Genomic DNA, 18,139 nt, shown 5'->3' on the forward strand with positions numbered 1-18,139 from the left:
GCTGAAGCTCGTGGAATTGAGAGCAAATTATTGACCTGGTTTGGAAATTGGCCGAGTGGCAGGAGACAGAGGGTAAGGATAATGGGCAGACACTCAAATTGGCAGGATGTGGCTAGTGGTGTCCCACAGGGATCAGTGTTGGGGCCTCAACTATTCACTGTATTTATTAACGACTTAGATGACGGGATAGAGAGCCACATATCCAAGTTTGCCAATGACACAAAGATAGGCAGCATTGTAAGCAGTGTAGATGGAAGCAAATGGATTTCATTGTAGGCAAATGTGAGGTCATCCACTTTGGACCTAAAAAGGATAGATCAGAGTACTTTCTAAATGGTGAAAAGCTCGAAACAGTGGAGGTCCAAGGAGACAATGGGGTCCATGTACATAGATCACTAAAATGTCATAGACAGGTACAGAAAATAATCAAAAAGGCTGATGGAATGCTGGCCTTTATATCTAGAGGACTAGAATACAAGGGGGTAGAAGTTATGCTACAGCTATACAAAACCCTGGTTAGACCACACCTGGAGTACTGTGTTCAGTTCTGGGCACCGCACCGTAGGAAGAATATTGACCTTAGAGTGCAGCGTAGATTTACTAGAATGATACCTGGACTCCAAGAGTTAAATTACGAGGACAGATTACATAAACTAGGGTTGTATTCCCTGGAATTTAGATGATTAAGGGGTGATTTGATCAAAATTTTCAAGATATTAAGGGGAACTGATAGGGTAGATAGAGAGAAACTATTTCTGCTGGTTGGGGAGTCTAGGACTAGGGGACATAGCCTAAAAATTAGAGCCAGAACTTTCAGGAGTGAAGTTAGGAAACACTTCTACACGCAAAGGGTGGTAGAAGTTTGGAACTCTCTTCCACAAATGGCAGTTGATGCTAACTCAATTGTTAATTTTAAATCTGAGATTGATAGATTTTTGTCAGTCAAAGGTATTAAGGGATATGGGACTATGGCGGGTATATGGAGTTAGGTCACAGATCAGCCATGATCTCATTGAATGGTGGAACATGCTCGAGGGGCTAAATGGCCTCCTCCTGTTCCTGTGTTCCTATGATTGCTGCCGAGGAATTGCCTCATCCTGGACAGATTCCAGTCATATCACTAGTCTACAGGGGCTGGGGTTGGATCTTCCATCACTCTTATATCCTGTTCAAGGTTTGGAATAAAATTTGTCCTGTGCTGATTATCTCTCACTCAGTTGAAAGGTTAGTTTTGACCTGAACTGTTGGATATTGGTCTCAGTGATTCAGCCCATCTCATCTTGGCACTCCTTTCTTCTTGTGCTCTTAATAGAGAGAAACTATTTCCTCTGGTGGAGATGTCCAGAACAATGGGGCATAACTTAAAATTTGAGCTGGGTCGTTCAGGGGTGATGTCAGGATTCACACAAAGGGTCGTGGAAATCTGGAACTTTCTCCCCCAAAAAGCTGTTGAGGCTCGGTCAATTAAAAATTTCAAAACTGAGATAGATTGTTGTTAGGTAAGGGTATTAAGGGATGTGGAACCAAGGCGGGCAAATGGACTTAAGATACAGATCAGCCGTGATCTAATTGAATGGCGGAACAGGCTTGAGGGGCCGAATGGCCTACACGTGTTCCTACGTTAATGAAGAGAGAGTCCTTTTTACCAGATTTTGTATCTCATGTCACTAACACTGGATATTTTGTAACTGTAGCTGTTTCATCTTTTGGGAATTGTTGATGCAACATGATTTAATTTTTTTTATTTGTTTATGGGATGTGGGTGTCACTGACAAGGCCAACATTTATTGCCCATCTCTAATTGCCCTTGAGAAGGTGGTGGTGAGCCGCCTTCTTGAACCGCTGCAGTCCGTGTGGTGAAGACTCTCCCAAAGTCCTGTTAGGAAGGGAGTTGCAGGATTTTGACCCAGCGACAATGAAGGAACGGCGATATATTTCCAAGTCGGGATGGTGTGTGACTTGGAGGGGAACGTGCAGGTGGTGTTGTTCCCATGTACCTGCTGCTCTTGTCCTTCTAGGTAGTAGAGGTCACGGGTTTGGGAGGTGCTGTCGAAGAAGCCTTGGCGAGTTGCTGCAGTGCATCCTGTGGATGATACACACTGCAGCCACGGTGCACTAGTGGTGAAGGGAGTGAATGTTTAGGGAGGTGGATGGGTTCCAATCGAACGGGCTGCTTTGTCCTGGTTGGTGTCGAGCTTCTTGAGTGTTGTTGGAGCTGCACTCATCCAGGCAAGTGGAGAGTATTCCATCACACTCCTGACTTGTGCCTTGTGCCTTGTAGATGGTGGAAAGGCTTTGGGGAGTCAGGAGGTGAGTCACTCACGACAGAATATCCAGCCTCTGACCTGCTCTTGTAGCCACAGTATTTATGTGGCTGGTCCAGTTAAGTTTCTGGTCAATGGTGACCCCCAGGATGTTGATGGTGGGGGATTCAGCGATGGTAATGCCGTTGAATGTCAAGGGGAGGTGGTTGGACTCTCTCTTGTTGGAGATGGTCATTGCCTGGCACTTGTCTGGCACGAATATTACCTGGCATGAATGTTACTTGCCACTTATCAGCCCAAGCCTGGATGTTGTCCAGATCTTGCTGCATGCGGGCACGGACTGCTTCATTATCTGAGGGGTTATTGTTTTGGTTTAGGTGTTCTGAACTTTATTCTGAGAATTATGGAAACCTTTGCTATTCTCTCCTCCTCCTCTCTCAAGACTTTGACTCCTTGCTGGGGTACTGTTCCAAGGGTGCTGCTCACCGTCCAGTATGTCAGATATGTGTGAACGTAGAGAGTGAGCGTTGGGCTGTGTGTGGGCAGGGGAGATCACAGCCGAGCCCAGTCGTCTCACCCAATGTGCACATTCAGCATTAGTCACTGTATAATCATCACTGTATAATCCTTGCCCAAGGTCGCTGAGGCCAGTAGTCGGTCCTTTTGAAATAAAAACAGAAAATGCTGGAAAAGCTCAGCAAATCAGGCAGCATCTGTGGAGAAAGAAACAGAGTTAACGTTTCAGATCGCAGACCTTTCACCAGAACTGGAAGACATTAAAGAGTTAACAGTTTTTAAGCAAATACAGAGCCAGGGAAAGCCCTTCTGGGTGGGAGCAGCAAACCCACAATGATTGGTTATGAAAATCTTTCAATTAAAAGCTTCATGTTTGAACTAGCAACTCAATATTCTGTACAGGTTAAGAAACTAAAAGTTCCTCCGAGGGTCATTTATCCTGTGCAGGCAGAAGATGTTACAGTCCCTCACAGTTGCAGATCATTGCCGACTGTAACCCATTGAAGTTGCACCTCTTTCCTTTCACATGAGAAAGGTATATCTGCATCTTTTTAGAGGGTGATTGGGAATTTCCCATTTCTTATCTGTTCGGACTGTATCCTTTCAAGTATAGATAGCATGTACAGCTCTTTAATTAAAACTGGCTATTGTCCCTGTTTGTGTGAGAGGAATAACTGATGTTTTCACCCCTCCTTCAGTATGGAATTCTCTCCAATCGACTTAGTGCTGGGAATGGACTGGACCAAGAAGGAAATTTAGTTTTCTCAAACTGGCGCCGCGGCCAGACGCTGAAACCAGTTCCACCAGTGCGCTCCGATACTGAGGAGAAGGTGAGTGAAGTGATGAATCTCTACATGGAGCTTTGCAAGAATTTAACCTTAGGAGTCCTCTTACTGTCTCAGGTTAGGTGGTGTAGTTGGGTTAGGTGCTGACCTTTCACCTGGGTTAAAATCCAGACTCATGGGGTGAAAGTCTCTTCTGTCTGCTAACTGTAAAGGTCCTATGAGAAATTAGCCCAGTTGGACTAATGCGCCTGGGACCTTCTGGCTGCTGATGGGGATCGGCAAACCCCCCCCCCCCCCCCCGCCCCCACCCCGAAGGACCCGATTACCTGAATACATTGGGGGTGGGTTAAAATTGAAAACTAGAATGGAATGATTTTAGGCATTGACAATCCTGTCCCTAGTATGTATGATTGGCAGTCTCACTTAGCAAAGGCAATAATGGTGCTTTGGGTTCAAACTGGGGTCAAGTTGAATTGTTGGAACCAATGGGGTGGAGCTTCTCCTTAAACATTAGACAATGAAAAGTTACCAATTACCCAGCCTGGATATTCCACACCAACATAAACACAAACACATCCATTTGCTAAAAAAAATGGAATATCTTGACTGTATTCCCTGTTGCTGGAATATCACACTGACGGGTACCAGTACAGGCCTAGTGCGAGTTTATGGAATCTTAGAGCAGTTTTCTTCAAACATATGTAAAGAAAATAACTTGCTCTTTTTCTACAAGTAATTGCAATATTGATGGAAAATGATGCACGTTGTTGCCCTCTGACCCCTCCGGACAGGAGACTTGGGTTCTGCGTTTAACTCACGTCACCAGTTCCTGAATAAAATTGGGATTTGTGCTTCCTTCATGAACCATAAGTAATCCTGTAATTTGACAACTTCACCATTTCTTTACATTGACTTTCACTGAAAGTAACAGGTGCTGCTGGTCACAGGCCAGTCCCAGCCGCTTTTCAAATGGGCATGTGCCAGTGTGCCAATCTGCTTGGTTCTCTGCACACTACCCCAACAACACTTTGTCTTAACAGTATCTCAGATGAGGAGATACAAGCCAGCTGCTCTGGTGGAAACAGTTGTGTGAGATCGACAAGTTGGCTAGGTTACGGCCAGTTCTGTGTTGCAGACTGTCTTACACAGGCAGCTGGGTTGAGGCTGGCCAAACCCACTTTAAGTCCCTTACATTTATCAAGTAGAAGAGACTTTTCATCAGTCTGGCCTGGGTTAACCCAGAAAGGAAAGAACAGTGTTCCAACTCACTGTGCCCACCCAGCCCCTGGAAACTGCTGAATTCATATGGGAACAGATACTGTCAAGAAACAAGTGAGCCCCAAATTTTCTTCCATCGCATTCTGCCACAAGAAGTACCAATGGAAGGACATCCGCCAGTTGTGACCCTGACCCCAGCCCATTTCTTGGGGTCAGGGTCACTGGTGTTTTGAGAGCTGCTGGAGTGCTGCCCTCAGGTTCTGGGGGGAACGCTCCAACACCTTTGCTGCAGTGTAGGTCGGCCATCACTTGCCTCAGTATGACCACAGACCAGCTGCCTGCTAGACTTTCCTCCTCTGTTCACCTAAATTACACTGGTTTCCCAGAGCAATGGCACAGGAAATTTGAGGCCACGGTCTCTTACTACTGGTCCAAGTTGAAATCATTGTTGGGACTCGATGCAAGTGGTCTCTAATGTGTGTTCTATAATATAGGCAGCACTCTATGGGGTAACTTCAATGATTCAGGTCTCCCATGGGCAAACCAAGCTTGAAGGAAGTGCAGTTTGGAGATAAGATGACAACACCTCAGTGCAGATTCTCTGGTTCATGCCCCCTTCCAGAATGCAGAATCAACTAATTTATCTTTACAGCCATCAGACACCTTTCATCTTGACCATTTAACAACAACAACTTGCATTTATATAGCACCTTTAATGTAGTAAAACATCCCAAGGCACTTCACAGGAACGAAATCAGACAAAAATTTACACCGAGCCAAAGAAGGAGACATTAGGATAGGAAAGAGGAGGGTTTAAGGAGCGTCTTGAAGGAGGAGAGAGCGGCAGAGAAGTTTAGGGTGGGAATTCCAGAGCTTAAGGCTAAAGGCATGACCATCAATGGTGGGGTGGAGGAAGGGGAGGATACAAAAGAAGCCCGAATCCTGAAGCCACCCAGCTTCCATTCCATGTAGTTCTGACTTCTCATAGCACTTCAACTGAGGACACAAGAACCCAATGAGCTTGGGGACTCAAACACAGGTATTGTATTGACTGTTTACCGGTTGGAATCAGGTCCAAATATTTGCAACTATTTCTGAACATTTAGAGAGCATTATTTTAGTGTTGTGCTTGTTGTTTGTTAAGCGACAGTGCAACTTCAACATTAAATGTTTTTAAAATGCAAAAAATGTATTAGGACCATCCCATTATAAGGACAACGAGATTCAGAACTTGTGTATGGGGAATTGAATCGTGGATCATTCAGTTAATAATGAATTCCAAGCTGTGACTCAAGTATGGGCATAAAAATGGACTTTGATGTGTTAACACCATTGAGGACGGCCATTAGGTGACTTATACTGTGTGATATGTTGTGAGGCAAAATATATATAAGATTTTTCTTTCCCTAAAACGGCAGAGATTACACAATGGGCTAGATATTTGTCCGCTCAGAGTCAGTGGATGGAAAGTCTAGCCCATGATGTATTGGGTTTGTGCCTTATTCTTGTTTTCGGTACTGTGTGTGTGGAATTTATTCCAGGGCGTTTCAACTCAGCTGTCTCATGTCATCATCGTACTGGTTTTCTGAAGAGAGCCGAAAAAAAAAAGACTTTTTAGTGAGTCAAAATATCCTGGAAAATTTTCCACACAACAGCAAAGACAGGAATAAGGTGGAAACACAGTTCATCCCGTTTAGTCCCTGACATTCCCACTGAATGACTTTACTAAATGTTGGTTGTATCACACAGTGTACAATGATTGCATTCTCACAGATCACAGGTTTCCCCAAGCTGAGCTTTCACGATATTTCATTCATGGACCATTAACCACAGACACAAACATTCTCCCGTTTTATTTTGTTAAAAGAGTTACTTCGTCCCCAAATAGTCTCAGGATAAATAATCTGTCGCAGATTTGACTAGAGTCCTCAGCCTTTGGGACCCTCTCTACTGTCCTCCCATAACCTGGTTTGGAACCCCCATAAGCAAGTGCGAATTTGTCACATGATGTGAACATGAGCAAGCAACTGTCTGACTGAGAGCAGTTTTGATATGAATTAATTTCTGTTCCATTTCTTTAAGGCGTCAAACGCTACCCACAGGCGGAATGCGTCTGATTACAGTGCCGAGCTTGCACTTGGGAACCGTGTTGAAATCCTGCTCCCTCACGTTAGTGTCTCCTGTTTGTGAGCGAGGCCCTCACCTTCTTCACACTGATCCACTTTTACGCTAATCCCATAACCCACTTATGACATGCACCTGTATCAACTTCGAAGTGTACTTTTTTTGCATGATACTTCATAGGGATCCTGTCTGCTGGTGATTTCCTTTTACACCTCTGATTCTTCTGGTGGTTCTTTTCTAAGTATAACCTCTACCTTGTGCCTGACATCTTTTCAAGCCATCAATGTTCATTTTCTGTTGGCTGGGGCTATCCATTGTTTCTGAGGTCCTGATCCTTACTGCAGGAATGCTCTGTGGCTTGAGGCACTGATAAACCAAATTGCCACTGGTGTTTTGAGTTTCATTCATCCTTTGCCTGCAGCTAGTTTATGTTCTCCAAATAACGCAGCTGGGGAGTTCGATATGGCACAGGCAAAGCATGTGGCTGGAACTGTTGGCCCCTTTCTGCGATTCAGTGTGTACTCATTTGCTTCTTTTCGATTGTTTAGTCTCAATCACTGGACAAAGCTGGAATTCTCAACAAAGCCAAGGTGGCAGATAATGGGAAGCGCATCAGGTAAGAAGCCTATCTGAGCTCGCTCAAAGACTCTTGTGGGGTTACATAGCTGCACCAGTTCTGAAGTTAAACACATGGCTAAATTCACTGATGTTTAGTTTGCTATTCTGATAAGCGGGATGCTCATTCAAGTATTTTGACGGGCTGCTTCCTTCCTGCTCCTTTTCTCCGATGCCTCACTGGTTTGCAGTTTAAAAAATGCAAGTTAAATATAAATGCAAGTTCTTTGCTTTAAAGCATTGTTCCTTTCAGTTCTGTAATGTTACACTAGGCGTATCAATTATTCTGTACAGTTTTATTCTATTTTACTCTGACACTAAATAAACCTCTACCTTAAAACTTCCGACACTAAATAAAGTTAGACTGAAGTTAACATTTCATGTGACAGGAAGATAACATCTTCAAAGAGCATTTTTATGTGGACTGTAAGGGTAAATTTTACACTTTAGTGTCCCAGCAGATAGCTTTGCGCAACAGGAAATGCATATTGGCAATTTGGGCGGTGGGGTGGGGGGGGCAGGGGGGGCAGTGACTGGAAAATCATGTCCGCCACAAATCAGGATACTGACCTTCGCACCCATATTCCCAATATACGCACCTGTCATTCAAAACTCTGCGCCAGGCATGCCAACTTGTAAAACAGATCTCATAATCCACATTGCTACCGTGTAATACTTTATTGCTGTACTTTGATTACTGCAATATATAATAAACAAGGTGCTTGCAGAAAATCATGTGCTGCTGTTTCTCAATAAATGAACAGTACTGACATTCCCTGTCTGATCATCACCAATCCTCAAGGACATGCAGTGCACAGGTTGTTGGATTCTCACCATTCATTATTTACAGAATATTCCCACCCCCATGCATTCGATTAAAATCCATTCAATTATTTGTCTCTCTGCGCAAACAGGATGTTCGATTTTGCAATCGAACCTGGAGGTTGAATGTCGGTTATGAACTGATTGTTCTGGGCCACTCTTACATATCATCTGAATTGCATGGTTACGGAGCAGCCGCTCCCTAATCATTATTCTCTAATTAAATACGTTCCAAGTCTCCTAAATACCAGTGGGGTATCATCACATTAATGAATCTGTTAAACGTCAGTCTTACACAACTGCACTGGCTACTGCAGTCTGAAGGATTGATTTTCCAATTCCTTGCATGCTATTAATGCGCGTCTGAAAATCCTCCGCGGCCCTGCCATTTTCTGATGTGCGCTTGCGGCCTTCGAGGTTCTTCATCACATGCGAGGATTCGGAAAATCTACCTCAAATGCCCTCCTTCGGGAAAGTGCAGGGATATGGGTTTAGAGTGGGTGGCTCCAATGTAGAGCCAGCGCTCGTGCAGGCACAATGGTCTCCATCTGTGCTGAGACTTAAATCAGTCATCGATTCTTCATGGAATCTCATTCAAATGGCACAGGCACGATGGGCCGAATGGCTTCCTTCTGTGCTGTATCTTTCTATGAAATATGTAAACCCCGCCGAGCTATCAAAACCTGCCTGTATGGACCGTGAGTTAGGAGCGGGAGGGAGGAAGAGATTTCCTCTGCTCGCTCTGTGTTAGTCACATCATCAACATAACATTCATGATTTCATAGAACCAGTAATCAGAGGAAATCTCCCCTCACCCCATCGATAGTTATTTAGATCGAAGGTTTCTCGTGTTCGTCTCCTGATTTCTAGTCTAATACTTTATAAAAAGTCTGCCTGCTCGTTTGGTTGTAAATGCGCTCGTCATTTCTATAGACCATAAGACATAGGAGCAGGAGTAGGCCATTCGGCCCCTCGAGCCTGCTCCGCCATTTAATGAGATCATGGCTGATCTGATTTTTACCTCAACTCCACTTTCCCGCCCTTTCCCCATATCCTTTGACTCCCTTGCTGATCAAAAATTTGTCTAACTCAGCCTTGAATGTATTCAATGACTCAGCCTCCACAGCTTTTTGGGGTAAAGAGTTCCAACTATAGTGTGTCTAAACACGTCAGATGTGCTACATTAATCCTTGGTTTACATTTTAGGAAGAACTGGGCATCCTCATGGACTGTGCTGCAAGGTGGAGTTCTGACGTTTTACAAAGATCCCAAGAATCAGTCTGCAGGGAGCCTGGTAACAGGATTTAAACTGGATTACCCCCAAGAGTAAAGTCTGATAGAAATAGTGAAGTTGATGAGGTTAATTTTCAACTTTGCCGCTTGGGCAGTAACCTGTGGATTGACCGTCTGTTGTAGAACTCGCCCGATTATCATTGCATTGAGATCAATGGAATGAATATCATCACCATTGTCATCATCATCAACAACAACAATTTGAATTTATATAGCACCTTTAACATAGAAAAATATCCCAAGGTGCTTCACAGAGGTGTAATCAACCAAAAATGGACGCTGAGACAAAAAATTAGATATTAGATGAGGTGACTAAAAGCTTGGTCAAAGAGGTGGGTTTTAGGGAAGAGATTACAGGAAGCAAAGGAGGTGGAGTGGCATTTAGGGAGGGAATTCCATCACGTGAGACCTAGACCGATGAAGGGACAGCCACCAGTGCGGGGAGAAGGGAGCAGGGGTTGCAAAAGAGGCCAGAGTCAGAGGAACGGAGAGTTTGGCAGGGTGGGGGGTTGTAGGGCTGGAGGAGGCTGTAGAGATAGGGAGGGGTGAGGCAATGAAGGGATTTAAACATGAGAATTTTAAATTTGAGTCACTGGGGGACCAGGAGCCAGTGTAGATCAGCAAGGACAGAGAAGATGGGTGAGCAGGACTTGATGCAGGATAGAATACAGGCAGCAGAGTTTTGGATGAGCTAAAGTTTATGTAAGATGGAGAATGGATGATCAGTCAGGACAGCATTGGAACAGTCGAGTCTGGAGGTGACAGAAGCTTAGATGAGGGTTTCATCGGCAAATGGGCTGAGGCAGGAGTGGAGGTGGGCAATGTTAATGAGGTGGAAGTAGATGGTCTTTGTAATGGAGAGGATATGGAATTGGAAGGTCACTAAGGGTCAAATAAGATGCCAAGATTGCGACCAATCTAGTTCAGACTGAGACAATGGCCAACCACTGATCCGCTTTGCCAGGTTGCCGCGGCAAAGTTGAAAATTACCTCCAATATTTTTTCAACCCAGATGAGTCATTCCCATGTTGTAATTTCTGTTTCTTTAAATGCAGCGGATTAACAGTTATACCATGCCACGAGTTTAGGGGTAAATTTTGGTCAGGTGGAGACGTTAACCTAGTTGTCTGTACTTATCATGATTCTCAATAATGAGCGACAACTCTTGGGTTTAGTACATCATTGGGATAGAAATTGGACTTGCGCCCAAAATGGGTGGCATGTCAGTGGCGCGATTGCGCCGTGTTCCTGGCCGTGCCAGCACGAGGCCTGTGCCAAACTTGGCACCAAGCCTCATCTGCATTTAACTGGTGAGCTGCGGTCACTAAGCGGGCATCTCCCGGAAGCAGCTCGTTGGTACCAATGGCAACAATTTGGGCCACCATTAATGGCCCTCGGGTAGGTCCTGTGGGGGGAGGTGATGCTGAGAGGGGGGCGAGCTTGATCTGGCAGCGGCCCGCAGTTATTTTGTGGAGCAAGGAGGAGCACCCGGCTTAGTCCTATCTCAGGAGGCAATATTGTTGATGTTAGATTTGCATTTTTTTCTCCTGTAGTGCACCTAAAAATGACATTGTATGATTGAAGCTGATTAATTCAGACACTCCTGGGAAACAAAAGTGCCCCTTTCCCTTATCATCTAGGTCAGGAACATCCAACAGTATTCTGTAGTTAGAATGTCAAAAGACTTGGTGATCATTCAAAGGGATAGGTAGCATATGACCGGTCATAATTCATATTTTATTTCAGAAATGAAATGTTAGAGAGGGTAATTCCGTTGCACAGAAACGGAAGTTGAATTTCAGCCTCTTTCATATTGAATATCTGTCTTCGTTTAGAAACAGGCGATTGGCCAGATCATACCTGAATATACGGTGGATCTGAAAGGGGCAACAATCGGATGGGCAGCAAAGGACAAATCGAGCAAAAAGAACGTGTTAGAGGTAAGAGTGTGCATTTTTAATACAAAGGGGGCAAAGAATTGATCCCAGTTTCATTGAATCACTTGCCTGACAAAGTGGCAAAAAAACAGGCACAACGTCAAAGGGAAGAGATTAAAATGGAATTGTTGCTTGTCTGTTAAATTGGAGGCAAAAGCTTTGTCCAGCACTCTCAACATTTACCCTTCGTCGTCAGACTGCAACTGAAACAATTGTTTTAAGGTTACGGTACTTTTTCTTCTTGGAATAATCAAAAAGATTATTGGGTTAATTTTGACATATAACAGTGTAAAACGTGCGATATCGAAGTCACTGGAAACAAAAATGGGGGGAGGCGTATAAAGGGCGGCCAAGATGGTATCGAGCATTTTACACTATCACCCAAAGTCACCATGACCCCCTACGGCTTTAAAATTATACCACAGGGCAGTAACATACCAACGCTTACCAGGGCTAATTCTGCAATCAGGCACTAAAACCTAAGCCTGCAAAATTTTGCCCCCAAAAAAAAGAAAGACCTGCATTTATATACCGCCTTTCACAACTTCAGAACGTCTCGACGCACTTTACAGCCATTGAAGTACTTTTGAAGTGCAGTCACTGTTGTAGGAAACGCGGCAGCCAATTTGCACACAGCAAGGTCCCACAGACAGCAATGTGATAATGACCAGATAATCTGTTTTCAGTGATGTTGGTTGCAGGATAAATATTGGCCAGGACACCAGAGAGAACCCCCCTGCTCTTCTTTGAAATAGTGCAGTGGGATCTTCTACGTCCATCTGAGAGGGCGTAGTTGCCTAAAATTCCATTCTTTCCTATTTCAGTGGAGGCAGCAACCTGTTTAAATTAAATCTCTCTTCCAAAATAGCAGAAGGAGCAACTTTAGATGTGTTAAGCATCCATCCACTCGTATCCCACGGAGTGATCTCAAGGCCTAAAAGTTTTTCCTTTTGCATTAAGCGACGAGCACAATGTCTGAACTCTGTTACTACTCCTTGCTGCTAATTACTATTAATTATTAACGTTGTTTTATGATGTTCACCTGTAATTGAATCTATCTAAAGAAAAAAACTTTCTAAGAGGTTTGTCAAGAAACTGCGATCACAAAATGGCCCACAATTAATACCAAACCGCCCTCTTTAGTCACAGCTAAGGCTCGGTGGAGTTTTAAAATCAGTTTGACGAGATGCACTTCGTCAGAAAAGGGCATGCAGTACTCACCATGCAGCTACTGGGTCTCGGTGGGGTGGGGGGGGTAAAATTGTGGCTTTGGCAGCAGCGTGAAGCGGGCTTGTCTTCAACGGAAAAGAGGATCGTCCGCCGTGTAAAGCCGATTCGCTATTGGGCTGCTTTGCGCCACTTGGCGAAGACCAATTTCAACCCCCCCTCTACATCTTTGGTCACGGCTGACTGTTCGTGGACCGGTGCTGCCCCCCAGTGAACCAAATGTGTGTCAAACTCTCTCCTCTCACTAGGCGAAATTCATTTGTCTCGTGCTCCCTGCAGGGAGCCGCTCTCAGAGGGAGATCAGGTCGGAGATACGGCTGCAACACTTTAGCACTGATTTTCCGACCCTCTTTGAGTGCTGATGGGGATTATAGGTCCAGCAAATTCACCCTCTTGCTTTTTTTTTCTCGGTCTCCCCTACACATGAACTGCAAAATCTTCAAGCATATCCAAAGATATTGGAACTGGGATATTTCCCACAGAAATATAAATAAAACCAAATGATTAATTTTAGACACATGCCATGAGGAATGACGAGATTGTCTGCCCCATTTTTTTTTATCCCACTGCTTTCTTCCACATCGCAGAAGGCTCTGGAGTAGAGCTCCATGGTTGCCCAGTACCTCATCCAACTGACCATTCTCAATGTGTGAGCGAGGACAGTTCTTTTTAAGCTATTCGACCATGGTGGGGAGAGGGGTGGATTCACAGCCGAGCCCGATAAGGCGTACTTTCCAGCGATCAGGTGTGGGAATTCCGAGGGATTTTCACCTGCTGTGCTTGTGTGTTCAACCCAAAGATCCTGTAAGGTTTCTCAGCTTTATATGCTCAGGATATTAACAGTGCTTACTTTTGTTTTCAGTTGAAAACTCGAGGGGGCTCGGAGTACCTCATACAGTATGACGCCGAGTCTGTCATCGGGGATTGGTATAAGATGATCAATGAGAGTATCCAGTGTGTGGTATGTGACTGAATATGAAGCAAGACATATTTTACATGTGATGGACATAGGGAATTGCATGGTGGACAGGGAACATTCACCAAAGGGCATAGAAACCAAAGTCTACAAACCAAAGGGAAGTCTAGAGGAAATAATCTGTTTAAACTCTTCACCACCCCCACTAAAAAATATTGCTCCAGGATGAATATTCCTATTTCAGAAATGTATCTAATATCCTGCCCTCGTGGAAACCTGCCATTTCAGATGTCCTCCTCCCTCCTCAGCTGCTCTGTGATGCAGGCTATGGGAAGGGCCCATGGGAAGTTAGTCTGGAAGCCAATCCCGGAAGCACCTGGGCTCCCCTTATGTTTCAAATGTTAGAAAAGAGCTGACTTGTGCCTTTGACTCTTTTCTAGCGTTAGAAATGTCACCAGCAGCCAGTACAGGAAGGACTCCATGCTGGTTGTCAAGGCTACATTTTAGAAAGTCTCATTGGAGTTTAATAACCTTAATTAATTGGAAAACTCTCTTTCGAGAAGGCACTAGATTTTCCAATTTTGCAAAATTGGGATATATTTACTATGTGGAGGGGGGGAACAAAGATTTTTTAAAATTAATTCTCGGGATCTGGACGTCACCAGGAAGGCCAGCGTTTATCGCCCATCCCTCGTTTCCCTTGAGAAGGTGGTGGTGAGCCTTCCTCTTGATCTGCAGACCGTGTGGTGAAGGTGCTCCCACGATGCTGTTAGGTAGGGACTTGCAAGATTTTGACCCAACGACGATGAAGGAACGGTGATATGTGCCTTGTGACTCAGAGGGAAACTTGGAGGAGATGGTGTTCCCATGCACCTGCTGTCCTTGTCCTTCTAGGTGGTGGAGTACATGGGATTGGGAGGTGCTAATGCACCTTTGCTCCCAAACGAACTCCCAGCTGCAGGATCATTAACATACTTTTGGCCGGCTTTCCTTATTTACCTATTATGCCATATATGGCAGGTGTATAGTAGGCCGCTGGTCCCAGCCTGCGGGCAATTGGTGGAATGTAAAAATGGGTGGGGCTGTGACTGAAAGCTTCCACATCCAATTCCCCCACCCCCCCCACAACCCTCAGAAACATCCTACAGCACTTCACAAACAAAGAACCACCCTCAAGTGACTATTACCAGACTCATTATTACAGAAGCTTGCTCTCTACCCCACAAATGTCTGCCATCCACGTATAGTTTGTATCTCATTGTCTCAATGATTTTTCTTTTGATTTCCCTTTAAGTTGGATCCAGTCAGCGTAGACGAAACTGATGCTGCTTATGACATAGCCGGACCTGAGAAATACAACAGCAAAGAAAAGGACGAGAAGAAAAGTCGCAGTAAGTCTCTGGATGAGTTTGTAGAGTATATTTATTTACTAATGGGTGACAACAGATTTCTAATATTCATATCACTGAGAATTAAACCTAACGCCCCCAAAACAGATCCTCCAAGTTCCAGTCCCACAAATGGGAGGGTCTCCCAGAACAGACTAATGAAGACTTTCGATGTCATACAAATATACAGGATGTCACACATCATTATATGTTTAAAAAAATCACACCATCTTAATGTATATTGTTCTATTTTAAAAAGTGTGTTTTATTAACATACTTAGTTATATTGTGAATATTTTGAGATTTAATTCCCACATTGGTTAATGTGTTGGCATTAAAAATCCTATGCATAAAGGCTTAACACAGTCATAAATCTTGCTTTAAATAAAATGAATAATACAAAAGATATTTTATGTAAACATGTTAACCCTTGAATAATTACCCCATCCCCTCACCCTTGGGTCCCACTCCCCCTTTGATCCCCCTCCACTCCCCATCCCTTTCTGCTCCCCCTACCCCTTTACTCCCCACCCGCCTTCCCCAGCTCTCCCTCCTCCGCTCCCCCTCCCCTCCCACCATTTTCTTGCTATGTTTGTAAGATTGGTTCACTAGGCCTGTCCAGCAGGAGTTCCACAGCCCCTTTAAAAGGGGTGGTGCACTCTGCTTCTCCTGGGAATTTGACAGTCTGAAGTGTGGCAAGTACATATCCACCCTTGGCCCTTCTATTTTTGCATGTGGTGTGTAGCCATTTCCCAAGGGGGTCAAGAACTTGCCTATTACCAGGAATTTGCATTTCCACTGTTACTGATTCATCCCAGAATTGTTACATCACAAGATAAGTTTAGACAAAAAGGCCCTTCAGCTCATTTAATCTCAGCCTCCCATATTGCCAACCCTTCAATCTTTCCATTACAGTGTCCTGGCCTCGTCTCGCCCTTCCTAGCAATCTGTTCCAGCCGTCATTCTAATCCAAATCATTCTAAAGCACTGTCGCCTCTGATTCAGAAGGCTGTGGGTTCAAGTCCCACTCCAGAGACTTGAGTATATAATCTAGCCTGACTGAGGGAGTGCTGCACTGTCGGAAGTGCCGTCTTTCAGATGAGACATTAAACCAAGACCCCATCTGTCCCCTCGGGTGGATGTAAAACATCCGACAGCACTATTTCGAAGAAGAGCAGGGGCCTTCATCCTTGGCCAATATTTATCCGTCAAGCAACATCACTAAAACAGATTATCTGGTCATCTATCGCATTGCTGTTTGTGGGATCTTGCTGTGTGCATTTTGGCTGCCACATTTCCCTACAACAGGGACTACACGTCAAAAGTACTTAATTGGCTGTGAAGCTCTTTGGGACGTCCTGATGTTGTGAAAGACGCTATATAGATGCAAGTCTTTCTTTAAAGCAGCTCCTTTCACCAGGACATTTGTGTAAAAAGCAACAGAGTAACTAAAACCCATACCAGAATCAATTAGCTGGTGCGCAGCTTGACATCTCACTCAGCTGATTAGAACTCCGTTAACGTCAGTCGAAGCATTTGAACTGACGCTGGCTGTCCAGACCCACACATAAAGAATTGCTTCTGTAACGTTGGCAAGATAGTGGAGGGTGGGCATCACGCATGGGAACAAATCCCAGTAAGATCAGCACTTTCAGGAAAGTTAGGGAGAAAATAGGGAGGGCAAGATAAGTTAAAGAGTGTGCGTGTTAAGATTACACAATAGGGGTGGATTTATGGAGTCGCACTTCTGGCGAGAAGTCTCACCGCACGGGAACATATATCAGGAAATTTGGGCATGCACTCTCTGAGATTTTCCATTGATTAATTTTAACGGGTGGAAAATAGTGGGGAGCACGTTCCTGAATTCCCTCTGTGTGCCAGCAGACAAGGCTTTCCCCCAGGAAGTCCGATTTCATACAATCAACCCTGCTGAGTATGACCCGGAAATTCCACAGGGGGTTGTCCCGGACTTCCTGTCGTATCTTCGGGCGAGAGACCTGGCTGAAACCCCGGGGTAAACTGCCATTTATGCCGGGAGACCCGGAAAACCCCATTCCCCCTCACTGCGGAATCTCAGGGCCAAAAGCTTTGAATGCTAGAAATTTGGAATAGAAACAATAAGCAAATAAGGAGAAACTGTTTCCACTGGCAGGAAGGTCGATGACCAGAGGGCCCAGGATTAAGATAATTGGCAAAAGAACCAGAGGAGAGATAAGGAGAAAATAAATTTACACAGCGAGTTGTTATGATCTGGAATGCACTGCCTGAAAGGGTGGTGGAAGCAAATTCAATAGTAACTTTCAAAAAGGAATTGGATATAAACTTGAAAAGGAAAAATTTGCAGGGCTATGGAGAAAGAGTGGGACTAATTGAATAGCTCTTTCAAAGAGCCGGCACAGGCACGATGGGCCGAATGGCCTCCTTCTGTGCTGTATGATTCTATGAATAAAATGCTGGAAACACACAGCAGATCTGACAAAGAATTTCCACCTTGATATGTCAACAACATCTTCTTGCTTTTTGGTGATGCAATGATCGGTGTGGCTCCCTGGCTTTGATGCTGTATTTTTTGGGGAATAGCCTTGCTCCTGCTGTGCTGGAAGTGATGCCCTGGATTAACTTTCTTTCTTTTGATCTCTTTACTTCAGCTGCTTCCAGGCACACAGTGGCCAACACAGCAGAAACTACCGACCACAAGAAAGTGAAGAACAAACTAAGGAAATTCTTGCTGCGGAGACCGACCCTGCAGAGTGTGAGGGAAAAAGGTTATATCCAAGGTAAGGAAGAGAGTGCTAGACTGCGTAGCAGCAATCCCTGATCGCTGGGGATCCCCCTGACAACCATTACCTGTCAGCCATCTTGTTTTAATTAGGGCATCCTGACATTCACCGTCACCGCTAAGAAAATCAGCAGTTTTACACGAGACTTCCAAACTGGCAAAATCATTGACCGCGAAGCTGTCTGCCCGGCAAAGGCACCGACCCAACCCCACCCTGTCGCCCCGTTGCATCTGTTTGTGGACAGGAAAACCTCA

General features: G+C 44.7%; 1 protein-coding gene across 3 annotated transcripts in view; it reads left to right on the forward strand.

The window, feature by feature from the left end:
• Positions 1-18,139, forward strand: part of LOC137300001 (rho GTPase-activating protein 15-like) — a 170,820-nt gene that overhangs the window by 132,660 nt on the left and 20,021 nt on the right. For 2 of the 3 annotated variants that reach the window (XM_067969068.1, XM_067969070.1), the window contains 8 exons: positions 3,479-3,610; positions 6,866-6,952; positions 7,456-7,523; positions 9,551-9,638; positions 11,473-11,577; positions 13,664-13,762; positions 15,012-15,108; positions 17,754-17,882. In XM_067969068.1, the coding sequence (XP_067825169.1) occupies positions 3,479-3,610; positions 6,866-6,952; positions 7,456-7,523; positions 9,551-9,638; positions 11,473-11,577; positions 13,664-13,762; positions 15,012-15,108; positions 17,754-17,882 (805 nt within the window). The remainder of the gene's footprint in view (positions 1-3,478; positions 3,611-6,865; positions 6,953-7,455; positions 7,524-9,550; positions 9,639-11,472; positions 11,578-13,663; positions 13,763-15,011; positions 15,109-17,753; positions 17,883-18,139) is intronic. The other variant, XM_067969069.1, reaches the window with a different exon arrangement.

The sequence above is a fragment of the Heptranchias perlo genome, chromosome 30 (genome assembly GCF_035084215.1).
Source record: "Heptranchias perlo isolate sHepPer1 chromosome 30, sHepPer1.hap1, whole genome shotgun sequence".
NCBI lineage: Eukaryota > Metazoa > Chordata > Chondrichthyes > Hexanchiformes > Hexanchidae > Heptranchias > Heptranchias perlo.